This window comes from Chelonia mydas, chromosome 3 (assembly GCF_015237465.2).
Source record: "Chelonia mydas isolate rCheMyd1 chromosome 3, rCheMyd1.pri.v2, whole genome shotgun sequence".
In the NCBI taxonomy this organism is placed as follows: domain Eukaryota; kingdom Metazoa; phylum Chordata; order Testudines; family Cheloniidae; genus Chelonia; species Chelonia mydas.
Window position 1 is genome coordinate 86,787,090 of NC_057851.1, and position 19,597 is coordinate 86,806,686.

General features: G+C 42.2%; 1 protein-coding gene across 4 annotated transcripts; it reads right to left on the reverse strand.

Moving 5' to 3' along the window:
- Nucleotides 1–1,548: 1,548 nt before the first annotated feature.
- GPRC6A (G protein-coupled receptor class C group 6 member A) lies at nucleotides 1,549–19,052 on the reverse strand. 4 transcript variants are annotated; one of them, XM_043542838.1, is made up of 7 exons: nucleotides 18,768–18,855; nucleotides 17,093–17,466; nucleotides 13,499–13,802; nucleotides 9,845–10,672; nucleotides 7,372–7,584; nucleotides 6,176–6,299; nucleotides 1,549–4,215 (listed from the first exon to the last, which is right to left on the reverse strand). In XM_043542838.1, the coding sequence occupies exons 3-7, from the start codon at nucleotides 13,766–13,768 to the stop codon at nucleotides 3,092–3,094; spliced, it is 2,559 nt and encodes an 852-aa protein (XP_043398773.1). In that variant the 5' UTR covers nucleotides 13,769–13,802; nucleotides 17,093–17,466; nucleotides 18,768–18,855; the 3' UTR covers nucleotides 1,549–3,091. The 4 variants fall into 4 exon arrangements, with proteins under 4 accessions (XP_043398773.1, XP_043398774.1, XP_007056835.1 ...); XM_043542839.1 differs by lacking the exon at nucleotides 17,093–17,466 and adding an exon at nucleotides 16,950–17,013 and having other exon boundaries at nucleotides 18,768–18,854; XM_007056773.3 differs by lacking the exon at nucleotides 17,093–17,466 and having other exon boundaries at nucleotides 18,768–19,052.
- Nucleotides 19,053–19,597: the final 545 nt, after the last annotated feature.

Sequence of the window (19,597 nt, forward strand, 5' to 3'; positions counted from 1 at the left end):
AAAAACTGGGCATGTTTAGTCTTGAGAAAAGAAGACTGTGGGGGGGGACCTGATAACAGTCTTCAAATAAGTTAAGGATTGTTCTAAAGAGGACTGTAATCAATTGTTCTCTATGTCCTCTGAAGGTCAAACAAGAAGTAATGGGCTTAATCTGCTGCAAGGGAGATTTAAGTTAGGTAATAGGAAAAACTTTCAAACTCTAAGGTAGTTAAACTCTGAAATAGATTTCCAAGAGAGGTTGAAGAATCCCCATCGTTGGAGGTTTTTAAGACTAGGTTGGAAAAACTCCCATCAGGGATGATCTAGTTTTACTTGGTCCTGCTTCAGAGCAGTGCACTCAATCAGTGGTTTTCAAACTTTTTTTTCTGGGGACCCAGTTGAAGAAAATTGTTGATGCCCGCGACCCAACGGAGCTGGGGATGAGGGGTTTGGGGTGTGGGAGGGGCTCAGGGCTGGGGCAGAGGGTTGGGATGCAGGGGTGAGGGCTGTGAGGTTGGGCCGGGGATGAGTGGTGCAGGGTGTGGGAGGGAGCTCTGGGCTGGGACAGGGGGTTGGGGTGCGGGAGGGGGTCAGGGCTCTGGGCTGGGGATGAGGGGTTTGAGGTGCAGGAGAGACTCCTGGTTTTAGGAGGGCTCAGGGCTTGGACAGGGGTTTGGGGTGCAGGAAGGGGTTCCCAGTTTGGAGGGGCTCAGGGCTGGGGCAGGGGATTAGGGAGCGGGCACGGACTCCCCTCCGGCAGCTCCCACTCAGGGGCACAGCCGGGGTGCACTGTGGACCACGCTGCGCCATGGAAGCAGCCAGCAGCAGGTCTGGCTCCTAGGCGGAGGCACGCAAGCAGCTCTGCCTGACTCTCACACGCAGGCACTGTCCCCTGCCCAGTTCCCATGGGCCGGTTGCCAGCCAATGGGAGTGCAGAGCCAGTGCCCGGGGTGGGGGCAGCGTATGGAGCCCCTTGGCCTCCCTGCTTAAAAGCCGGACCGCTGCTGGCCGCTTCCAGGGTACAGCGCGGTGTTGAGAAAGGTAGGCACTAGCCTGCCTTAGCCAGGCAGTACCGTCGATGGGACTTTTAACATCCCGGTTGGCGGTGCTGACCAGAGCAAGGCGACCCAGCACCTGACATGCCGCAACCCAGTACTGCGTCATGACCCACAGATTGAAAAACACTGGACTAGATGACCTCTCAAGATCCCTTCTAGCTCTACATTTCTCTGTTTTCTATGGTTCAGTGTGTTTTTCCCTCATGGCCTGTCCCCACCCCCACACCTGGCCCCGTCCTCAACCACATTCAGGTTTTAGACAATACGATATTTTGCCTATCTTCATAAAATACATTGAGATGTATGGGTGGAAAGCATTGGGGCTTTCTATGTTTGTTTTGTGTTTGTACAGTACTTTGCATAATAGGGTCCTGGTCCATGACTAGGGCCCCATGGCACTATGGAAATACAAGTAATAATAATAATTAATAATAAATTGGAGCTAAATATTATTTTTATTCAAAGCTGAGAAAAAGTTCCATGGGAGAGATAAGGAAATAAAGCAAACAAATGCCATTTTAAATAATACATTTTATTACATTAATCATATCATTTTCTTATATGTTCAAGATATCCTAGTCTTAACATTTCTGAAAGCAACATACATATATGCCTACAGTGGTCTATCCAATTGCTTCCTTTGACTGGCCAGATGCTAAAAAATGACCAGCATAGTATGAGCTTTGTTTCTCTCTTTTTCATGAGTTTTGCTGTTGCAGAAGCAGCTAAACTCCAGCAATTTCAGATTTACAATACAAAATGTTTTACATTCAGAACAGAACTCTTAACACATTGCTGCTTATACATGACAATCATCTATATATATATACTTTTAATCAGGCTCAAATTGTACGCACATTTGCTCATTCCTGTACATAAGTTGCACCCATATAATTCACACTCATAAATGAGTGTACATTTTCATGTCAAAATCACTGTATAGCATATGCTTATTGTTGAAAGGGATCTATAATAAGAAAAATAACATACCGCATTACCTATTTTAGCACAAAAATCAAAGGTTTGTTTTAATATACACTGTTAAAACACTACAAAAGTATAATATAAAAGTATTCATTTTCATGTTTAGTAGATTGCGAATAGAGATGTAAGTAAAATGACACTGGAATCAGCGGGCTTGATTTTGATCTTCCTTGTCTTCAAGTTACTTAGATTTATGCCGGTAAAAGTGAGAATCAGGCCCACTATCCAAAAGTTATATTTACAAAATCTGTGTAATTTTGGACTACCATTGTGTAGAAGTTAAAATATAAAGTGATATTTTCCAATTTTGCAGGTTAATGGTATAACTAACTAAGTATTCTTTACAATCTTATTTAATATCTGTCAAACTTTGTGCTATTGCTTGGTGTCAGAAAGAGTTCATTGTCATTTTTCTTTCAAGATCTGACTTCTTTACTAGTATTATAAAAGCTAAAATTTTCATGACATTTTTCATTGATCCCAGCCATCGAATGATTTATCCAAATGAGATGGGGAATTCTTTAGTGTTGAAGTAAGTGCCATTATCATGTTTTAACACAGAGTGTTCCCTTATTTGGAAAAGGTCAACACCTCTGGACAAGCAATCTGGGACAGGTTCTCCTGACACGGTCTTCCCTCCTCATGCATAGGAGTTACAGCCTTGTGTGGGAGGATTTGTGGGAGAGAAGGGGACTGACAATAACTGCAGATAGAGAACTGTGGGGAAGGCTTTCATTTTTGCTACAGGCCTGTCTCTTTGACTTTGGTTACTTATCACGCTGGTGTCTGAGCATTTTCCACTCTCCTCTTTCTGCCTGAGGATAGGATGTGATGGTTGGTGGTGTTTTGTTTTTGTGTTGGGTTATTGTTGTTGTTGTTGTTTGGGGGTGGGGAGGGGAGAGCTTCTCCTGAACTGTCATACCAATGTGCAGCTGTTTATGCATCCTAGAAGACCACATCCCCTGTGGGCTGGACAGGGCCTTGGGGAGAGCCAAGGGGCAGGAGACCTTGAGAAGATCTGGCTTACTGAAGTTACTCTTTCCCTATCTAGCTACTCCAATGCTACACAGTCATATGCTAGACAATCTCTTCCTTGATATTGGCCCAGCAGTGTTTTTCGGAGGAACTTTCTCTCTTATGAGACTATGTTTGGAGACTTCAAAGTGGCAGTTGCCATTCACAGAGTTTTTTTCAGATTTACAACAAGAGTTTGTGATGGGATATTGGGGGTTTGTACAGTTAGACTCCGAAGAAATTTGGTTAACAGTAAGGCTGCCTACACTTTTGGAAGAATAATTGTAAATTATTTCAAGAAATGCAGATTTTGTGTTTGTTTCTTGCTTATAAAGAATGATGTAGCACTTAGGAAGGAAGTTGCAGCATAGAATTCCATAATTTGATATTAAAATAACAGTGATCTCAACTGCTGGCCGGTATTTACCAAACGTAGTTGTATAGACAGGGATGAATGTAATCCAAGCTATGAAGTAAATGAGCATGCCAAAGGTTATGAATTTAGCTTCATTGTAATTCTCAGGTAATTTCCTGCCTTTAAAGGCAAATATGAAGCAAATGAAGGCCAGAGCAGCTATGTAGCTTAATATGACCCCAAAAGCCACAATAGAACCTTCATTACATTCCAGTATAATAACTCTTCGAATAAAGAATTTTTGCTCAACAAAAGGGCTTCTAAATATTACCCAAAAAGTGCAAATGACAACTTGAATTCCAGTGCAGGTGACCACAATAGGAATAGGTTTGTAGAGACACTTCAGAAAATTCTGTAATTTGGGATCAAAGCTGAAGGCCAGTAAAATTTTCAGTGACTTCATTAAAATACACGAGATGCAGAGTGCAAAGCTGATGCCAAAGAAAGCTTGCCGGCTTTTGCATTTGAATTCCCTTGGCTCACCAATGAAAAAGCCGGTGCTAGCAAAAATGAAGAAGTGGCAGAGGAGAATAACATAACAAACAGTTAAACCACCTGATGCTTTTACGACAGGGGTATCCAGGTTTCTAGTAAATATTGTGCTAATTGCAAAAATCAACACAACTCCAAGGCCAGAGAGGATTATTAGCAAAATAGCAAACCAGTCATTCCAGCTGAGGTATTCGACTGTCTTTTTGTAGCATGTAGTACTGTTCACAGGTGCCCAGTGAGTTTTGTTGTTGCACAGAAAGCAGTAATCCATATCTAAAAGGAGAGAAGTGGAGATTACTGAGCAAGACCAAAGTAGCCTGGTTATCAGAGATAGGTAGTTTGTTCTGAGCTCTAGAACAGGACAAATGTTTTATCTGGGACCCAAAATAATACCCTTTAAATTAAACCTGTTACCTCCTGGATACTTGGAACTATCATTCCTTTAGAAATTCTATTTCTTCTGTGTAGGAAACTTCTGAATACCCTACTGTCATGGTGTGAGACTCACCCCTGCAGTGCCTCCTGCTGGTCTCTCAGGGAATTAGCTCTTCCAGCCTCCAGAGCACCCTCTGCAAGCACCAGTGTCTTGCTTGCTGCTGGGCCCAAGTCCCTCCTGGACCCCGGTGCCCCTTTCAGGTCAGGGTGCTGCCCCCTGGTAGTACTCCCACAGGTCTGGGTCTCTCCTCCCCAGGGAACCCAGAACCCCCTATCCCCACCTTGCCTCAGTATATAGCTACTGCCCAGTCACCATCTAGCCCCCTTTCACTGGGGCAGACTGCAGTTTATAAGCCACTCATCACAGGCAAGCGGGGGTTGTACCTGCTGCCTCTGCCTACCCGTGGGCTGCCCCCTGCAACCCTAGTACTCTTTGTGGTCTTACCCTAAGCCTGCAGCCTGGGGGGTTTCCAGGCCAGAGCTCCCCAGCTCCTCTAGCCTTCCCCCATCCCTGCTCTGCCTCAGGTACCTTGGTACACTCCCCAGCAGCCAGGCTCTTCTCCCTCTAAAGGCAGAGAGAGAGTGCCCTCCTCCTTCTGGCCCACTGCCCTCTTATAAGGGCCAGCTGAGCCCTGAATGCACTGGCTATAGCTGTGGCTGCTTGGCCAATCAGCTTTTCCCCAGCAGCAGCCCTCTCCCTGGCTGCTTTTAACCCCTTTGACCACCCCACTACACCTACAGTAACTTTCATTTTACAGACACCTTTTCAAAATACAATAGTGAGGACAGATGCTACTGTAGTTTGCCCTTTAAAAGTCTAACTTTATTGTAACTGGGCTACCTTTTGGCACAGCTCTGCTGAACATATCTGTAAAATTCTTTGCAGAGAAATTTTGCAAATGCTTTGGTTTCTATGAACAGCATAAAAAGAGGGTGGATTGTAGTTTACTGCTGGTTGCTATCAGAATGTTCAAAACATATGGTATTGAACACTTTCTTAAGCCCACTTCTTTCCTTTTCCTCTTCTACTCTTCACTCCCCATGTTTAAAAGCTTTATTAACACTAGGTACTGGTACTGACAGCAGGTACTGAAGTCCTCATCCTACGTGCATCTAGGAGATATTATTTTATACCCTAACCTGACAGTACTCCCATTACAGACAAAACATGTGTTTGGTAACCAAAACTAATACCCACAGTACTTATATTGACATGGATGTACTGCAGAACGACCAGGAGGACCCTGTTCTAGTTTTAAGGAGAAGTGATCCAGAGATGCAAACTTAGGCCCTGATCCTATCATTGGATCCACGTGATTAATCCCCTGTTCCCAATTGGTGCCTTAATGAAGTCAAAAGACATCCACTTACATGGATCCAGTTGTAGAATCAGATCCTAAATTTGGGGCTATTTGGATTGGAGGTTTGATTCAGTCCAGAGAGGTCAGGGTTAGATAAAGGGTAAGTTTGGATCTGGGTCTGAATTTTCTTGAAGTTCAAGGGTGTTTGGATCCAGATTTTGGATTTAAGCCATTTCTACCTTAAATAGAACCATCTATGATAGCAGGACTGTCTCACAAACCCAGTGAATTGGGGCATCTAATCACCTTAGCTTTGGAAGAACTGATTTAAAAGAAATAATTTAAACTGAGTTGTGTGCCGAATACTCCTGCCCTGTGTATTTATGGCACTGAATGTAGACAAATATATTTATCTCATTACAATTCTTTTCCAGGTTGCCAAAACATATATTGTACATGAATAAAACAAATGTTTTATTTGGATCCTAATTAATTACCCGTCTGATTAGTGTAATGGTCTTCTGGGCAGTTCACACACTCATAGCAGCATGTGTGTGGACTGGCTGAAACCTTCTTCATTTGCCCTGGTCTACATTTCCTGGAGCATGTTGATTTAACTTTCTGCAATGTTATGGAGAAAACAAACAAAACACAAATGAGGCACATCTAGAACACATCTAGAACATTCTACAGTTTGATCAAACTCTTTGCTATTAAACAACATTTTAATGCAACCTACGAATGACTCTGTAAAAATCGCATTGTAGGGCTCCATGTTTATTATCTCCATACTTTCTATATGTACTCATTTTAGAAGTAAAAAGATGGGGCAGTTTCTAACTGATAATCTTGCAAATCTCATAAGTCATTTTTTTAATGGGACTTGGGCTTCTAAGTCATTTTGATGCTTTTGAAAATTTGACCCGGATTCTGACCTTTGGGTACTTTCTTTATCATCATCATCAGTAATAAAGGTTTATATCAGATTAGGTGTTCAGTCTCAGCTGGGCAATCAAATTTTGCCCTCCGTGTCATCTGGCAACTCCACTGAAGATAATAATGTTGTCCAGATGTAACTGATTGGGATTGTTTCCCGCACAATCCCCAAAAACAGCAATGGGGTTGGACAACAGTTCTATCGATAAGGCACCAGATGGAACACAATTTTAGCACGCTCTCTTTTAGCTGTGTTGACTCTGGGGCTAGTAGAAGCAAAGAGCAACAAAGGATTATTTTGTCACTAGAGTGATCATAAACAAAAGGAATAGATGTGTTGCATAAGACGTTGACATTTCTACATAATTACTTTTTAAATTAGAACCACACTATCAATAGAAGTTTTAGGACAGATGTAACTTGTAAACTCTGAAATATCAAAGCATCTATAGGAGGAGCTGGATCTCAGCAATGTTTCAATTGAAATAATTGAGACCATTCGCAGATCAAGATATTAGTCAGAGTAAACAAGGGTGGCAGAATCTGTCCCTAAAGTAATGGAGCATTTGAACTCTGACATCCGGGAGGAGTCTTCACTAATAATACGAAGTACATGAGAGGTGAATATTAAATACATACCCCAAGTGCTAGATCCTGCAGGAGAAGGGCAAGGGCATGGAACAAACTTCCCAAACCATATTTTGTTCACTAACAGTTTCACATTTTACAATACAAACACAGTGTGTCCTCCAGATACCTGAAAATTCAGAAACTCCATTTCTTTCTCCTCATCCTTGAAGATGAAGTCATCTTTCTGCAGGTCATATTCTGCTATCTCAGTGATCACCATATGGCCACTGATTTCCTTCCAGAGGAGCACATCATATCCCATGTTAAGATCTCCTTTGGCATCAAAATGAACTTCTTTTTCATTGTCAGTGAATGTTACTTTTTTAAGTTCTTCAAGCAGCTGAAGCAGTAAAAATAAGAAAACACAACAATATCATTTCAGTTTGGTAAAATTGATATAGTTCATCATTTATATGGTTGCATAAAGATAAGAAATACTGCTTTTAGGAACATAAAAATCTTAAAATCAGGAGCAGCCATTATGATAATCTCATATGACATTAATAACACAGGCCACAGAATTACATTAGGCAGGAGGCCAAACAAGACAATCGTATAGGTCCCTTTTGGCCTATATACATAAAAAGCAGTTTTCTTATCATTACTTTATATAATCACACAAATGCTCATGTTATTGCGTGTCCAGCTTGTGACAATTTGGTACAATGCGGAAAGGAGAAGATCCTGCTGACAAGCAATGGAGAAGGCCTTCAAGAATGATCCTCTTGTACAGAACTTGTCCTGGCTCATGCCAGCCATTATTGTTCAGCTGTATCTGAGGTAGAGATGGACAGAGTTTAGACTCAGATATGGATCCAGATTCAAACTCTCCCAAAGCTCTGGGATTGTTCAGATCCATATCCAATTCTAACATGTTTCAACTGCGACTCTGATTAAGACGAGTCATCTAATGCCATGGTTACAGTATGGGGCCGAGAGGGAATTTTGAAGTTAACAACTTTTCAAGTCATTACATTTTCTTATACAAACATCTTCTACTTGAATAAAATCAAAGAACCATTCTTTCAAATGCAAATGTGTTAGGCCAGTTTTTGCTCTCAGTTACACTAATGTAACTGTAACTTCATTGATGCTACACTGGTGTAAGTGCAAAGTTTATCTTTAATGGAGTTATGCCTAATTTTCACTGGTATGTGTGAGAGGAGCATCAGGCCCTAAGTTACTAAGAAGCTGAGGGCAAAGTTTCAAAAGCAGCCTTTAACTTTGGGTGCCTCGGGTTTTTTGACCTCCAACTTGAGTGCCTAGAAATCCAGATGAAATCAGAACTCAATTCCTCTGAAAATCAGGCCTTTGATGTCTTATGCAGGGTACCCAGAAACAGAGAAATCCCAAATTAGAGACCACTTTTGAATAATTATCTCTTTCTGATTTGTTTAGGATCATATGTCAATTGGAACCAGTTAGTTGCAAAGGCTGAATCTCCACTGACCTTGTGGTTTCTCAGTACAGGGAGATGTGCTAAAGATTCCGTTTCAGCCTAAACTTTGAATATGCCTGCTTGTGGGGCTTAAGCATGAATCCTGAAGGATACATTTTCAAAGCAGTGCATATTTAGTCAACTCTCGCAACTCCCTCTATGTCTTGGACTCTAAACAGGTTTATTCAGATGCCCTATAGGTTTTGGACTATAAATTCAGCTGTGATATGAATGCAATTCCACTGCAGTTAATAAAGTTGTAGCCACTTATACCAGGTCCTTTGTGTTTACAAGTTTATGTAAAAAGTTGATGTTTTCTTCAATCTCTATCTTGGTTTGACCTGCCCTGACCTGGGATAACAGGTCACAACAGGTCAGGGTGCTTCAGAGTTTGTTTGCCTTTTAAATGAGCTTTGTTTAACTATCTCAGTAAAAGTGTGTAGAATTGAATAGGCCTGACCAGGCACTTCAGGTAAAAGGTCAAGTCAGGTTTATTTGTCTGATTTCTCCTGCTCTTTCCCTACTCTACCCACACCCCAAAACAGATGGGTATTAGGCAGAATACTTCACCCATCCCAAATACACCAGGGCCTGCTTTCCCTGCCATTCACTCCAGTGTAAAATCAGGATTAACACATACACACACACAAAAGAATGGTTTGCTTCAGTTTGACTTTTAGGTGACGGTTCATGTCAGATGAAAGACAACTGAACCCAGGGAAGATGGAAGTAATGTTGGGAGGAAGTGGGAAATGCTTTGAAGAACTTCCTTCTTCTCTAATAATCCTGTCTATCAAGAGCATCCACTGCATATTGTTAAATTGGTATGCAGTCTCTGGGTCTTTAGTACCTGGGAGATGTTCAGATACTAAAGCAGTGGCTGTTTATCTTCTTAAAAATTTGATTGATTAGATCGTTCTGGTTGTATCTAAGATGTCTGACCAATCTCTAGTATACAAACTTTGGTTTAAATTGGCACAGCAGTGGTGAAGGAAGGACTAACATGTACCTCAATTCAGGGAACAGATTTCTGGTGGGAGAGAGTAGGTTACACAGTAACAAGAGGACAGAAGTGCACAGCTAGTGAATATGGGCAACAAAGAAGAACTAGGGAATGAATGGTGTTCATAGAGGAGAAAATGCAGAAGTATCATAAACGTACTTCCCAGGGGGCAAAAGCAACCGGATTCTTGCAGTCTCTGTCTTTGCACTGCTCCCGTACAGCATATGCAATAGCATGGACTGCGAGCATAGTACTCTGGATAAATCCTGGCTCAATGTTGTCCATCAGAAAATCATCTCTCCAGATCTGACTGCGTATCCCAGCCTGGTAGATCAGATTCTCCTGAGAATAATTTGAAATGCACTTGTTCAAATCCTGGTCCTCCACATGTGCGCAGGTTGACAAAAGCACGCTATATTCTTTTAAGAACATGTTGTTTTCAGTGGGTTGCAAATGCAGGGTTTTCAAGAAATCATGAAAAGTAGACATGTTTTCACTTTTATATGCAAATCCCACAACTGTTCCAAGGTGCTTGATGTTGGGAATGCTAGTAATCTTGACGGCAGCTGACCAGTTATCACTTGCAATCCAGATTTTATGTATGTTCCTCTCAATTGCTTTTTTAAATAGTTTCGTCACATGGAATTGTCTGAGAAAGACAACGATTACATTTACCCTGGTTTCCTTGACAATCTTCTCGAGTGCTTGATTAACTTTGGCATTAATGGTGCCATCAGAGAGATAGGCTGGCAACATTTCTTTAAAAGCGATACAGACCTTGTTCGCCATGGCCTGTATCCCAAAGCTCTCCAGAGCAGAACGCCCATAGTCATCATCGGTGGCTATTAATCCAATCCAGTTCCATCCAGACCTGTGGATCAAGCGGACCATTCCTCGCGTCTGATAAAAATCACTAGGCACAGTGCGTAAGAAGGAAGGAAAGCGGATTTTGTCACTGAGGATTTCAGCGCTTGATGCGTGACTAACCTAGGAAGGGACAGAACATTTCGGTTACAGAAACTGTGAATTCTGAGTCGATGCCAAGGGATCCAAAGCTATAAAAATTGCTCTTTGAACATGTGCTTTGTACTAAAGGTTTAATCCTCAGGTGTGCCAAGTTTGCAGCTGAGGGTGGGAGAGGCAAAGGTGGCTCTGAGCCATCTTTGTGCCTCCCCCAATCCTGGGGCTGGCTGGGGGCTTCAGAGACATTTCCAGCAACCCAGGATCACCCAGTTCATCACACTCCACCTCCACCCTGTCATAACCTGGATCTCCCTCCTCCCTACCCCTTTGCTGTCCCCAACATTCCCAGTCTGCTAGACAATTGGAGTGGGTGATACAAAGCCAGCTGAGGATTCCTCCATGTCAGGGGAAAGATGAGCTGACTATTTAGGGCTGGTGTGAGGACTCTGGGCCAGATTCAAAAAGGTATTTAAAGAACTAAAGACGCAGACAAGTGCCTAATGGAATTTTCAACAGTGCCTAGGCACCTATCTGCATCTTTAGGCATCTAAATACCTTTGCAGTTCTGATCCTTTGTCCTATTCTGGTAGCACAAAGGGATCTTAATGATGGCTGAGGATCTGGTTTTAAAAGAAGAAATGACAACTACGCTAGTACTGTCATTTTATTTTACAGATAAACTTTGTTCAGATGACATCAACCTCCTATTAAAAGACACTAATAAAAATTTTTGGAAGTATTCAAATAGTTACTGTTCAGACTCTTGGTATCCTTAGTCTTTGTAGGGCAACACTATCATCAAGCCTGGCAGAACAATTTGCACAGATACATATTCATTTATCAGAACTTTAATTAATTAAAAAAATATATACAATCTCAATATCTACTGGAGGAACCTCCTTGAGAAAACAGTAGCAAATAGTTGGAAAGTGTAGTCCCAGAAAGAGTGAGACAAATTCTTTTATAAAACTGGTTGATGCACTGATGCCATGGAATATAACTCGGATATCTATGAGTGGAAAAGTTTAACTTAAACCAAAGTAGCTTTTAATCCGTTTGTCTTTTGGGATTTTCCTTTGCACATATTCCTTTGCACGTAATATTGGCATCTTAACTGTCACAATACATCCAAACTTGCCAACAAGGGAAGGATGACCAGGCTGGTTGATACCAACTATTACAATTGTTAGCTGATTATAGAAATTAGTGATGGGAAAAGCCTCTATTAGGTCATCTTTCCCATTCCCCTGTGCCAATGTATGATTTGTTCCTATAACCTGCCTATTGATTAAGATCAAGTTTAGGATCAATTTAATATCTGTTACGTGCCCAATAGGGGAATTGGAGAACATGACCCCTTCCTATCATTGCAGAAGGAGGGATTTAGTGATCTTATATATCTTATTCCTAGCTCTCTAATTACTATGTCCTATCCTATAGTCAAAGTGATGTGTTCCGTACTGTTAGCAGTGCATTCAGGACTAGATCCTGGTCCCAACTCCACCCCTTTTGCACCACTGGAGCATCCCAAAGGCAGGTACTGAAGCATGCGCCTAAATTTAAACATGTGAGCAGTCTCAGTGATTCCATTCCAGTCTCATGGATTCCATGTCAGGGACGGAGAAGGATATTTGGCTGCAGGGAGGATGTGGCTGGAGCACCATGTGCTCCACCAATCCTTGGATGCTCTAGGGAGCAGGAGAGGAGAATTTCCAGATTTATCCCCAGACTAGGTCTTCGTCTTTTTCCAGCACAGGACAAGACACTAACACAGTCACCCAAGACCAAGTAAGACACCCATTGATTCAGTGAGCTTTGGATCAGGCCCTCAGTTTCCCCAGCCCTTCTAGTTAGACAGATTGGGCCAAATCATCATGTGCCACTGCTCTGAAGGCAAATGAACAACTCCCTTCAGAGCACTGGCTTTATGCCCTTCCATTGAACAACTGAAAGAGAGTGACTGCAGTGTCAGCGCCGGCAGGTTGCCACCCAAGTTCCCTCTAAGCTGCGCAGCCATGCCGCCGCGCAGCAGCCTATTAAATGCCACGCAGGCGCTCAGGGCTGCAGCGGGGAGAGGCGCCCCGCCCTGCCGGCCGCAGCCCAGCCCCGCCCCGCCCTGCACCTGCGCTGGGGGCGAGGCTCCTATCCTGCGGCCCCAACCCTGAAGCTGCCGCGGTGGGGAGAGGTGGGGAGAGACACTCTCCCCCAGCCCTGCTGCGGCTGGGGGGAGAGGCGCCCCTCCCCCAACCTCAGCTCAGCGGCGCCCCAGACCTGCCATAGCTGCGGGAGAGGTGCCCCAGCCCAGCCTGGACCTGCTACAGACGGGGAAGAGGTGCCCCTCCCCCGGCCCCAGCCCAGCCCCGCACCTGCCATGGTGGGGAAAGGGGCCTCTCCCCCTCAGCCCAGGTGCCGTGGTGGGGAGATAGAGCGGGGGGAGTCCTCTCTCCCTGCCATAGCCCTGGGGCAGCCTGCACCCCAAACCTCTCATCCCTGTCCCCACCCCATAGTCCACACCCCCAGCCTGAGCCCTCAAACCCCAGCCCTGATCCTCCTCCCACATTGCAAACCCCTCGGTCCCACCCCCACTATGTGAACTTTGTTAGGTGCACCAATATGGAGGTGATAGTGCACATCACAAAATTCATTTTGAACAGGCATGGGAAAAATTAGAGGGAATGCTGAAGCACTTTCCCTCTTTGATTCCTGAAGACAACAGACAGTCTTTGGGCCAAATCCCACCCTGGCATAAGCATGTGCAACTGTCATTCATTTCAATTGGCGCAGCGCCTACTTATACCAGTGCTACATTTGGTCCTCTATTCAAAATAAAAAATACTGCCCCAAACTTACCAGTGGGATTAGTTGCAAATTCAATATCCTTGAAACTGCCATTGCTATTTCAGAGTAGCTGGATCCTATGACAGCCTTAATTCTTGGTATGTAGTCTGAATAGTTACACTTGTATTCTACTGTGTCCTTGGAAGCATTGAATTTAGCCAGGAACCTCAAAGCTGCTCCCATGGCTTTTGTAACTTCTGCACAAGTGTCATAGATTTCATAGCCCAGTATAATTCCAGATAACAGCGTTGAATTGTTGATCATTTCAATGGCATGTATCATCGCAAGAGTCTGAAGAAACACTTGAATTTCGAAACTGTCATGAAACAGAATTGTTACTTTAAGTAAAGATTTGCAGAATCAAGGCTGGAACAAAGGCAGTTCCCAACCCTCTTCTTTAGCCCCTGACATTTACTAAAATGAAATGTCAAAATTGTTATTACGTGTGATTTGTTTGGTTTGGGGGGAAAATATTAAATTTAGACTGTTTTGTCTCACATTCAAATGTGAGATTTAGGAAGCCAACACAAAACCTTTAATACAATGTAAATAAGAATTAGCATGTCATGGAAAAGCAGAATATACCTTGCTACTCAATTGTCAAACTATATACATTAATGAGCCAGATCCCCAGCTGGTGTAAATCAGCAGAGCTCTGTTGAATTCAGAGCTCTCTGCTAACATACATCACCTGAGGATTTGGGCATAATTTTCTGTTTGAAGCATTATCCCTAAACATACGCCTGAAGAGAAAGTATTTTTTCATACAATGCACAATTAACCAGTGGAACTCATTGCTGTGGGATGTTGTGATGGCCAAAAATATAACCGTTTAAAAAAGAGCTAGATAAGTTCATGGAAAATAGGTTCATCAATGGCTATTAGCCAAGATGGTCAGAGATGTTTGGGTGACCCTAAACCTCTGACAGCTAGAAGCCGGGAGGGGAAGATGGATGGATCTCTTCAAAATTGCCTTGTTCTGTGCATGTCCCCTGAATCTCTGGTACTGGCCACTGTCTGAGACAGGATACTGGGCTAGGTGGACCACTGGTTTAACCTAGTGTGGCAGCTGTTATGTTCTTATGGTCTTAAACAGAAAAGAGAAAAGACTCTAGGGAAATAAACATTTCTGAGACTATAATCTGAAACCCATATAGCATTCGGGTGGATGATCTTAAGGCCTGATCCAAAGCCCACTGAAGTCAGTGGAAAGATTCCCATTGGATCAGACCCTTAATCATAAGTAGCGATGTACAAAATATTCACAATAACACTACCTCATCTCCACACTTGGCCAAGGCTTTGAGTGAAGCTGGAATCAATTTCAAGTGGACCTGGGACAATTTATGATTTTACGTCAAAATTGATCAAAATTTGCAATGTTGTATAATTGTGAAGCAAAACCAGGTGACACCTGAATATTTCAACTGCTTTGCACTTTTAGATTTTGTGTTCTTTTGAACCTAGAACTCAAAGTGAAAATTGAGGGTTTGTACTAGGATTTAAAAAAAAAAAGCATGAAGGAAAACTACTGGGTCTGACAAAGTTGTAGTCATAAACAGCCACTAGGAGTATTATAAATAGAACATTAACAAACAGCAAAATAAATGCATAAATTAAGTAGGTGTTTGAAGTGTGTAAAATTATAATCCATTTTCATGTAAAAAATATGTATTTGAAATCCAAATAATGTGTGTTTGAAACATAAAGTACTGGTTTTTCTTTATCATTTATATATTCAAAATGAGATCCTTGAAATAGTATTTTATTGAATTCGTAAAAGACCCAGGGTGGGATTTTGAAGAGTACCTAATGAATTAGGAGCAATAGCTTTCAATGGGACAAGTGCTCCTAACTCATTCAGGTGCTTTTCAAAATTCTGCCCCAAATCTATAGCTAGATACTGAAGCTCTTCATTAATCAAAGTTCTCAGTGGGTACTTTTGCTGAATAAGGACTGAGCAAGGATATTAAGATTCAGGCTGCAAAAGTGAAAATCATAGAATCATAGAACTGGAAGGGACCTCAGCAGGTCATTTAGTCTGGTCCCCTGCACTGAAGCAGGACTAAGTATTACCTAGACTAGGGATCGGCAACCTTTGGCACTTGGTTCACCAGAGTAAGCCCCCTGGCAGGCCGGGCCGGTTTGTTTACCTGCCGCGTCCATAGGTTTGGCCAATCGCAGCTCCCACTGGCCACTTCACCACTCCAGGCCAACGGGGGCTGCAGGAAGCAGCACGGGCCGAGGGATGTGCTGGCTGCCACTTCCCGCAGCCCCCATTGGCCTGGAGTGGCGAACCGCAGCCAGTGCAAGCTGCGATCAGCTGAACCTGCAGATGCGGCAGGTAAACAAACCAACCCGGCCCACCAGGGGGCCAACCCTGGTGGGCTGCATGCCAAAAGTTGTTGATTCCTGACCTAGACCATCCTTGACATGTATTTGTCTACCTATTCTTAAAATCCTTCAGTGGTGATTCCACAACCTCCCAAGGTAATTTGTTCCAGTGCTTGATTATCCTTGCAGTTAGGAATTTTTTCCTAATATCTATCCTAAATCTCCCTGGCTGCAATTTAAGCCCATTACTTCTTGTCCTGTCCTCAGTGGATAAGGAGAACAATTTATCACCCTCCGCTTTATAACAAACTTTTATGTACTTGAAACGTCTTATCATGTCTCCCCCGCAGTCTTCTTTTCTCCAGCCTAAACAAACCCTTCACCCCCCTTCCCCAATCTTTCCTCATAAGTAATGTTTTCTAACACTTTAATAATTTTTGTTGCTCTCCTCTGGACTCTTCTCCAACTTGTCCACATCTTTCCCGAAGTGTGGTGCCCAGAAATGGACACAATACAGCAGCTGAGGTCTTATCAGTGCCGAGTAGAGTAGAAGAATTACTTCTTGTGTCTTACTACACTCCTGCTAATACATCCCAGAATGATGTTTACTTTTATTGCAACACTATTACATTGTTGCAACATATTCAGTTTGTGACCCACAATAACTCCAGATCCTTTTCTGCAGTACTACTTCCTAGGCAATCATTGCCCATTTTGTATTTGTGTAATTGATTATTCCTTCTGATATGTAGTACTTTGCATTTGTCTTTATTGAATTTCATCCTATTTATTTCAGACCATTTCTCTAGTTTGTCAAGATCATTTTGAATTCTAATCCTGTCCTCCAAAGCACTTGCAACCCCTCCCAGCTTGGTATCATCTGCAAACTTTATATGTGTACTCTCTGTGCCATTATCCAAATGAAGATATTGAATAGAACTGGATCCAGGACACTCCCTGCACACACCCCTTGATATGCCCTTCCAGCTTGACTGTGAACCATTGATAACTACTCTCTGAGTATGGTTTTCCAACCAGTTGTGCACCCATATTATAGTAGGTTTGTCTAGGCTGTATTTCCCTAGGTTGCTTATGAACAGGTTAGGTGAGACAGTATCAAAAGCCTTACCAAAGTTGAGAAATATCATATTACCTACTGCTTTCCCCCAGTCCTGTCCACAAGATTTGTTACCCTGTCAAAGAAGATTATTAGGTTGGTTTGACATGATTTGTTCTTGATCAATCCATGTTCACTGTTACTTATTACCTTACCTTCTAGATGCTTACAAATTGATTGTTGGACTATTGATTATTTGTTCCATTATCTTTCTGCATAGCGAAGTTAAGATGACTGATTTATAATTCCCTGTGTTGTCCTTATTCCCCTTTTTATAGATAGATAATTTTCCAGTCCTCTACGATCTTTCCCAGCCTCTGCGACCTCTCAAAGATAATTGCTAATGGCTCACAGATCTCTTCAGCCAGTTCCTTAATCAGTCTAGAATGTATTTTGTCAGGCTCTGCCGAGTTGAAGACATCTAACTTGTCTACTTGTTCTTTCCCTATTTGAGCCTCAGATCCTGTCCCATTTACACTGATATTCACTTTGTTAGTCGTCCAATCACTGATAATCTGTTTGGTGAAAACTGAAACAAAAAAAGGCATTTAACATTTTGGCCATTGTTGTATTTCCTGTTATTGTCTTTCCCTTGTCATTGAGTAATGGTCTACCTTGTCCTGGGTCTTCTGCTTGCTTCTAATGTATTCGTAAAATGTTTTTTTATTACCCTTTATGTCTCTAGCTAGTTTAATCTCATTTTGTGCCTTGGCCTCTCTAATTTTGTCCCTACATGTTTGTGTTGTTTTTTTAATATTCATCCTTTGTAATTTGACTTAGTTTCCACTTTTTGTGTGACTCTTTTTTGAGTTTCAGGTCATTGAAGATCTCCTGGATAAGCTGGGTAAGTCAGCGCGGTCTATTCCTATCTTGCCTACTCATTGGGATAGTTTGCTCTTCTGCCTTTAATAATGTCTCTCTTAAAAACTGCCATCTCTTCTAAAGTTTTTTTCCCCATTAGACTTGATTCCCATAGTATCTTACCTATCAATTCTTTGAGTTTGCTAAAATTGTCCTTCTTAAAATCCATTTTTTTTATTCTTTTTTTCCCCTCCATCATTCTTTACAATCGTGAACACTATCCTTTCGTGATCACTTTAACCCAAGCTGCCTTCCACCTTCAAATTCTCAACCAGTTCCTCCCTATTTGTTAGAATCAAATCTAGAACAGCCTCTCCCCTAGTCAATTTCTCCACCTTCATTAAAAAGAATATACCATAATTTAGAACATAAACAATCTAGAGTGCTGGCCAGTACAACATGTTCAAATGATATATTATTATATGGCCAATACTTAAGATGTAAGGTACTACTATAGGTTGTCAGCAAGGTACTACGGTGGATTGTAAGCTCTTTGGAGCAAGGACTGTCTATTTGTTCTGTGTTTGTACAGGACCCCAAAACAGTGGGGTCCTGGTCCAGGACTAGAGTTCTTAGGCACTACTGATAATAAATAATAATACATTAGAGTACTGTTTAGGCAAATAAAAACAAATCAGAGCTAAAATGATAATTGAAATGAAAAAGATTGCTCAACCCCAACCTCCAATGCCATTTGCTTCCAGGGGTAAATAGATCCAGGTGATCAGAGGAAGAGTCAGCCCCAAGTTCAGCTGGTCACAGTATCTTCTGGGGAGCATATTATTACACTACACTGTGCTATGCACTCCTCCCCCCCCGCCCTTACTGGGAGGATTCAGAAGACTAACCTGTTTTTAAGAAATAATTATTCAGAAATGCAATTTATCAAGCATTTTTGGTGTCTGCTCATGCGTAGTTTCAGTTATATCATCTTGGTATTTCATTTGTATTATTTGCAGTGTTACTCACCCAGCACAATTCTGAATCACTGGTCTCATGGGGTGTTCTTCTGGATGTAGCATTTTGCCATGAACTGCAAACAAACCTCCAATGACAATGTCCCCAGGAGAACTGGCACCCACAAAATTGTCAGCATTCTGGCAAGAGTGGGTGACATCAAAGCTGATCACAAAGCAGGGGATCAACAAAGCAACTAATGCCATGTTTCTGTTTCAGTTGCTTACTAGCTGCCTTGAGTCAATTAAGCTAGCTACAGTGCCAACAACACTGTTCCTATTTCACCTGTAAACAGCAGCAAAAGAAAAGGGCTGCACTGAAAGCTCGTCACACCTCACCAGATGCCTGTGTTTAGTTCAAATGGCTCATGGTATTTCCCTGATGCCACTAATGCAATACTCTTACAAACAGCTGAGCAAGAGCCCTGAAATAGATTTAATAAAATAGATGGGATGTTGGGCACAAAAATTCTGTATACTTACAGTAATATATTATTGGGCTGTATATGAAACATATGTCAAATATTTTGATGTAAATTTGGAATACTCTGTCAAAAGCATATCCTGAATATCTTCTAACCCAAGGCATATGAATCTCAAACTGTGTAAAATACTAGTAGAAATACCATGTCCAAAATTTTGCCACAAAAAGCTTTAAAGGCCTGATTCAAAACCCATTGAAGATATTGGAAAGAGTCCCATTGATTTCAGTGGGCTTTGGAGCAGTCCCTGAAAGAAGAAGTTGTCTCCAGACTGCATTTCCTCACAGCCATTTTCTGAGAACTGTTTAACATCTTGGTATAAAATACATGTTTGGATGGGCTTGATCCAAAGCCCGGCTTC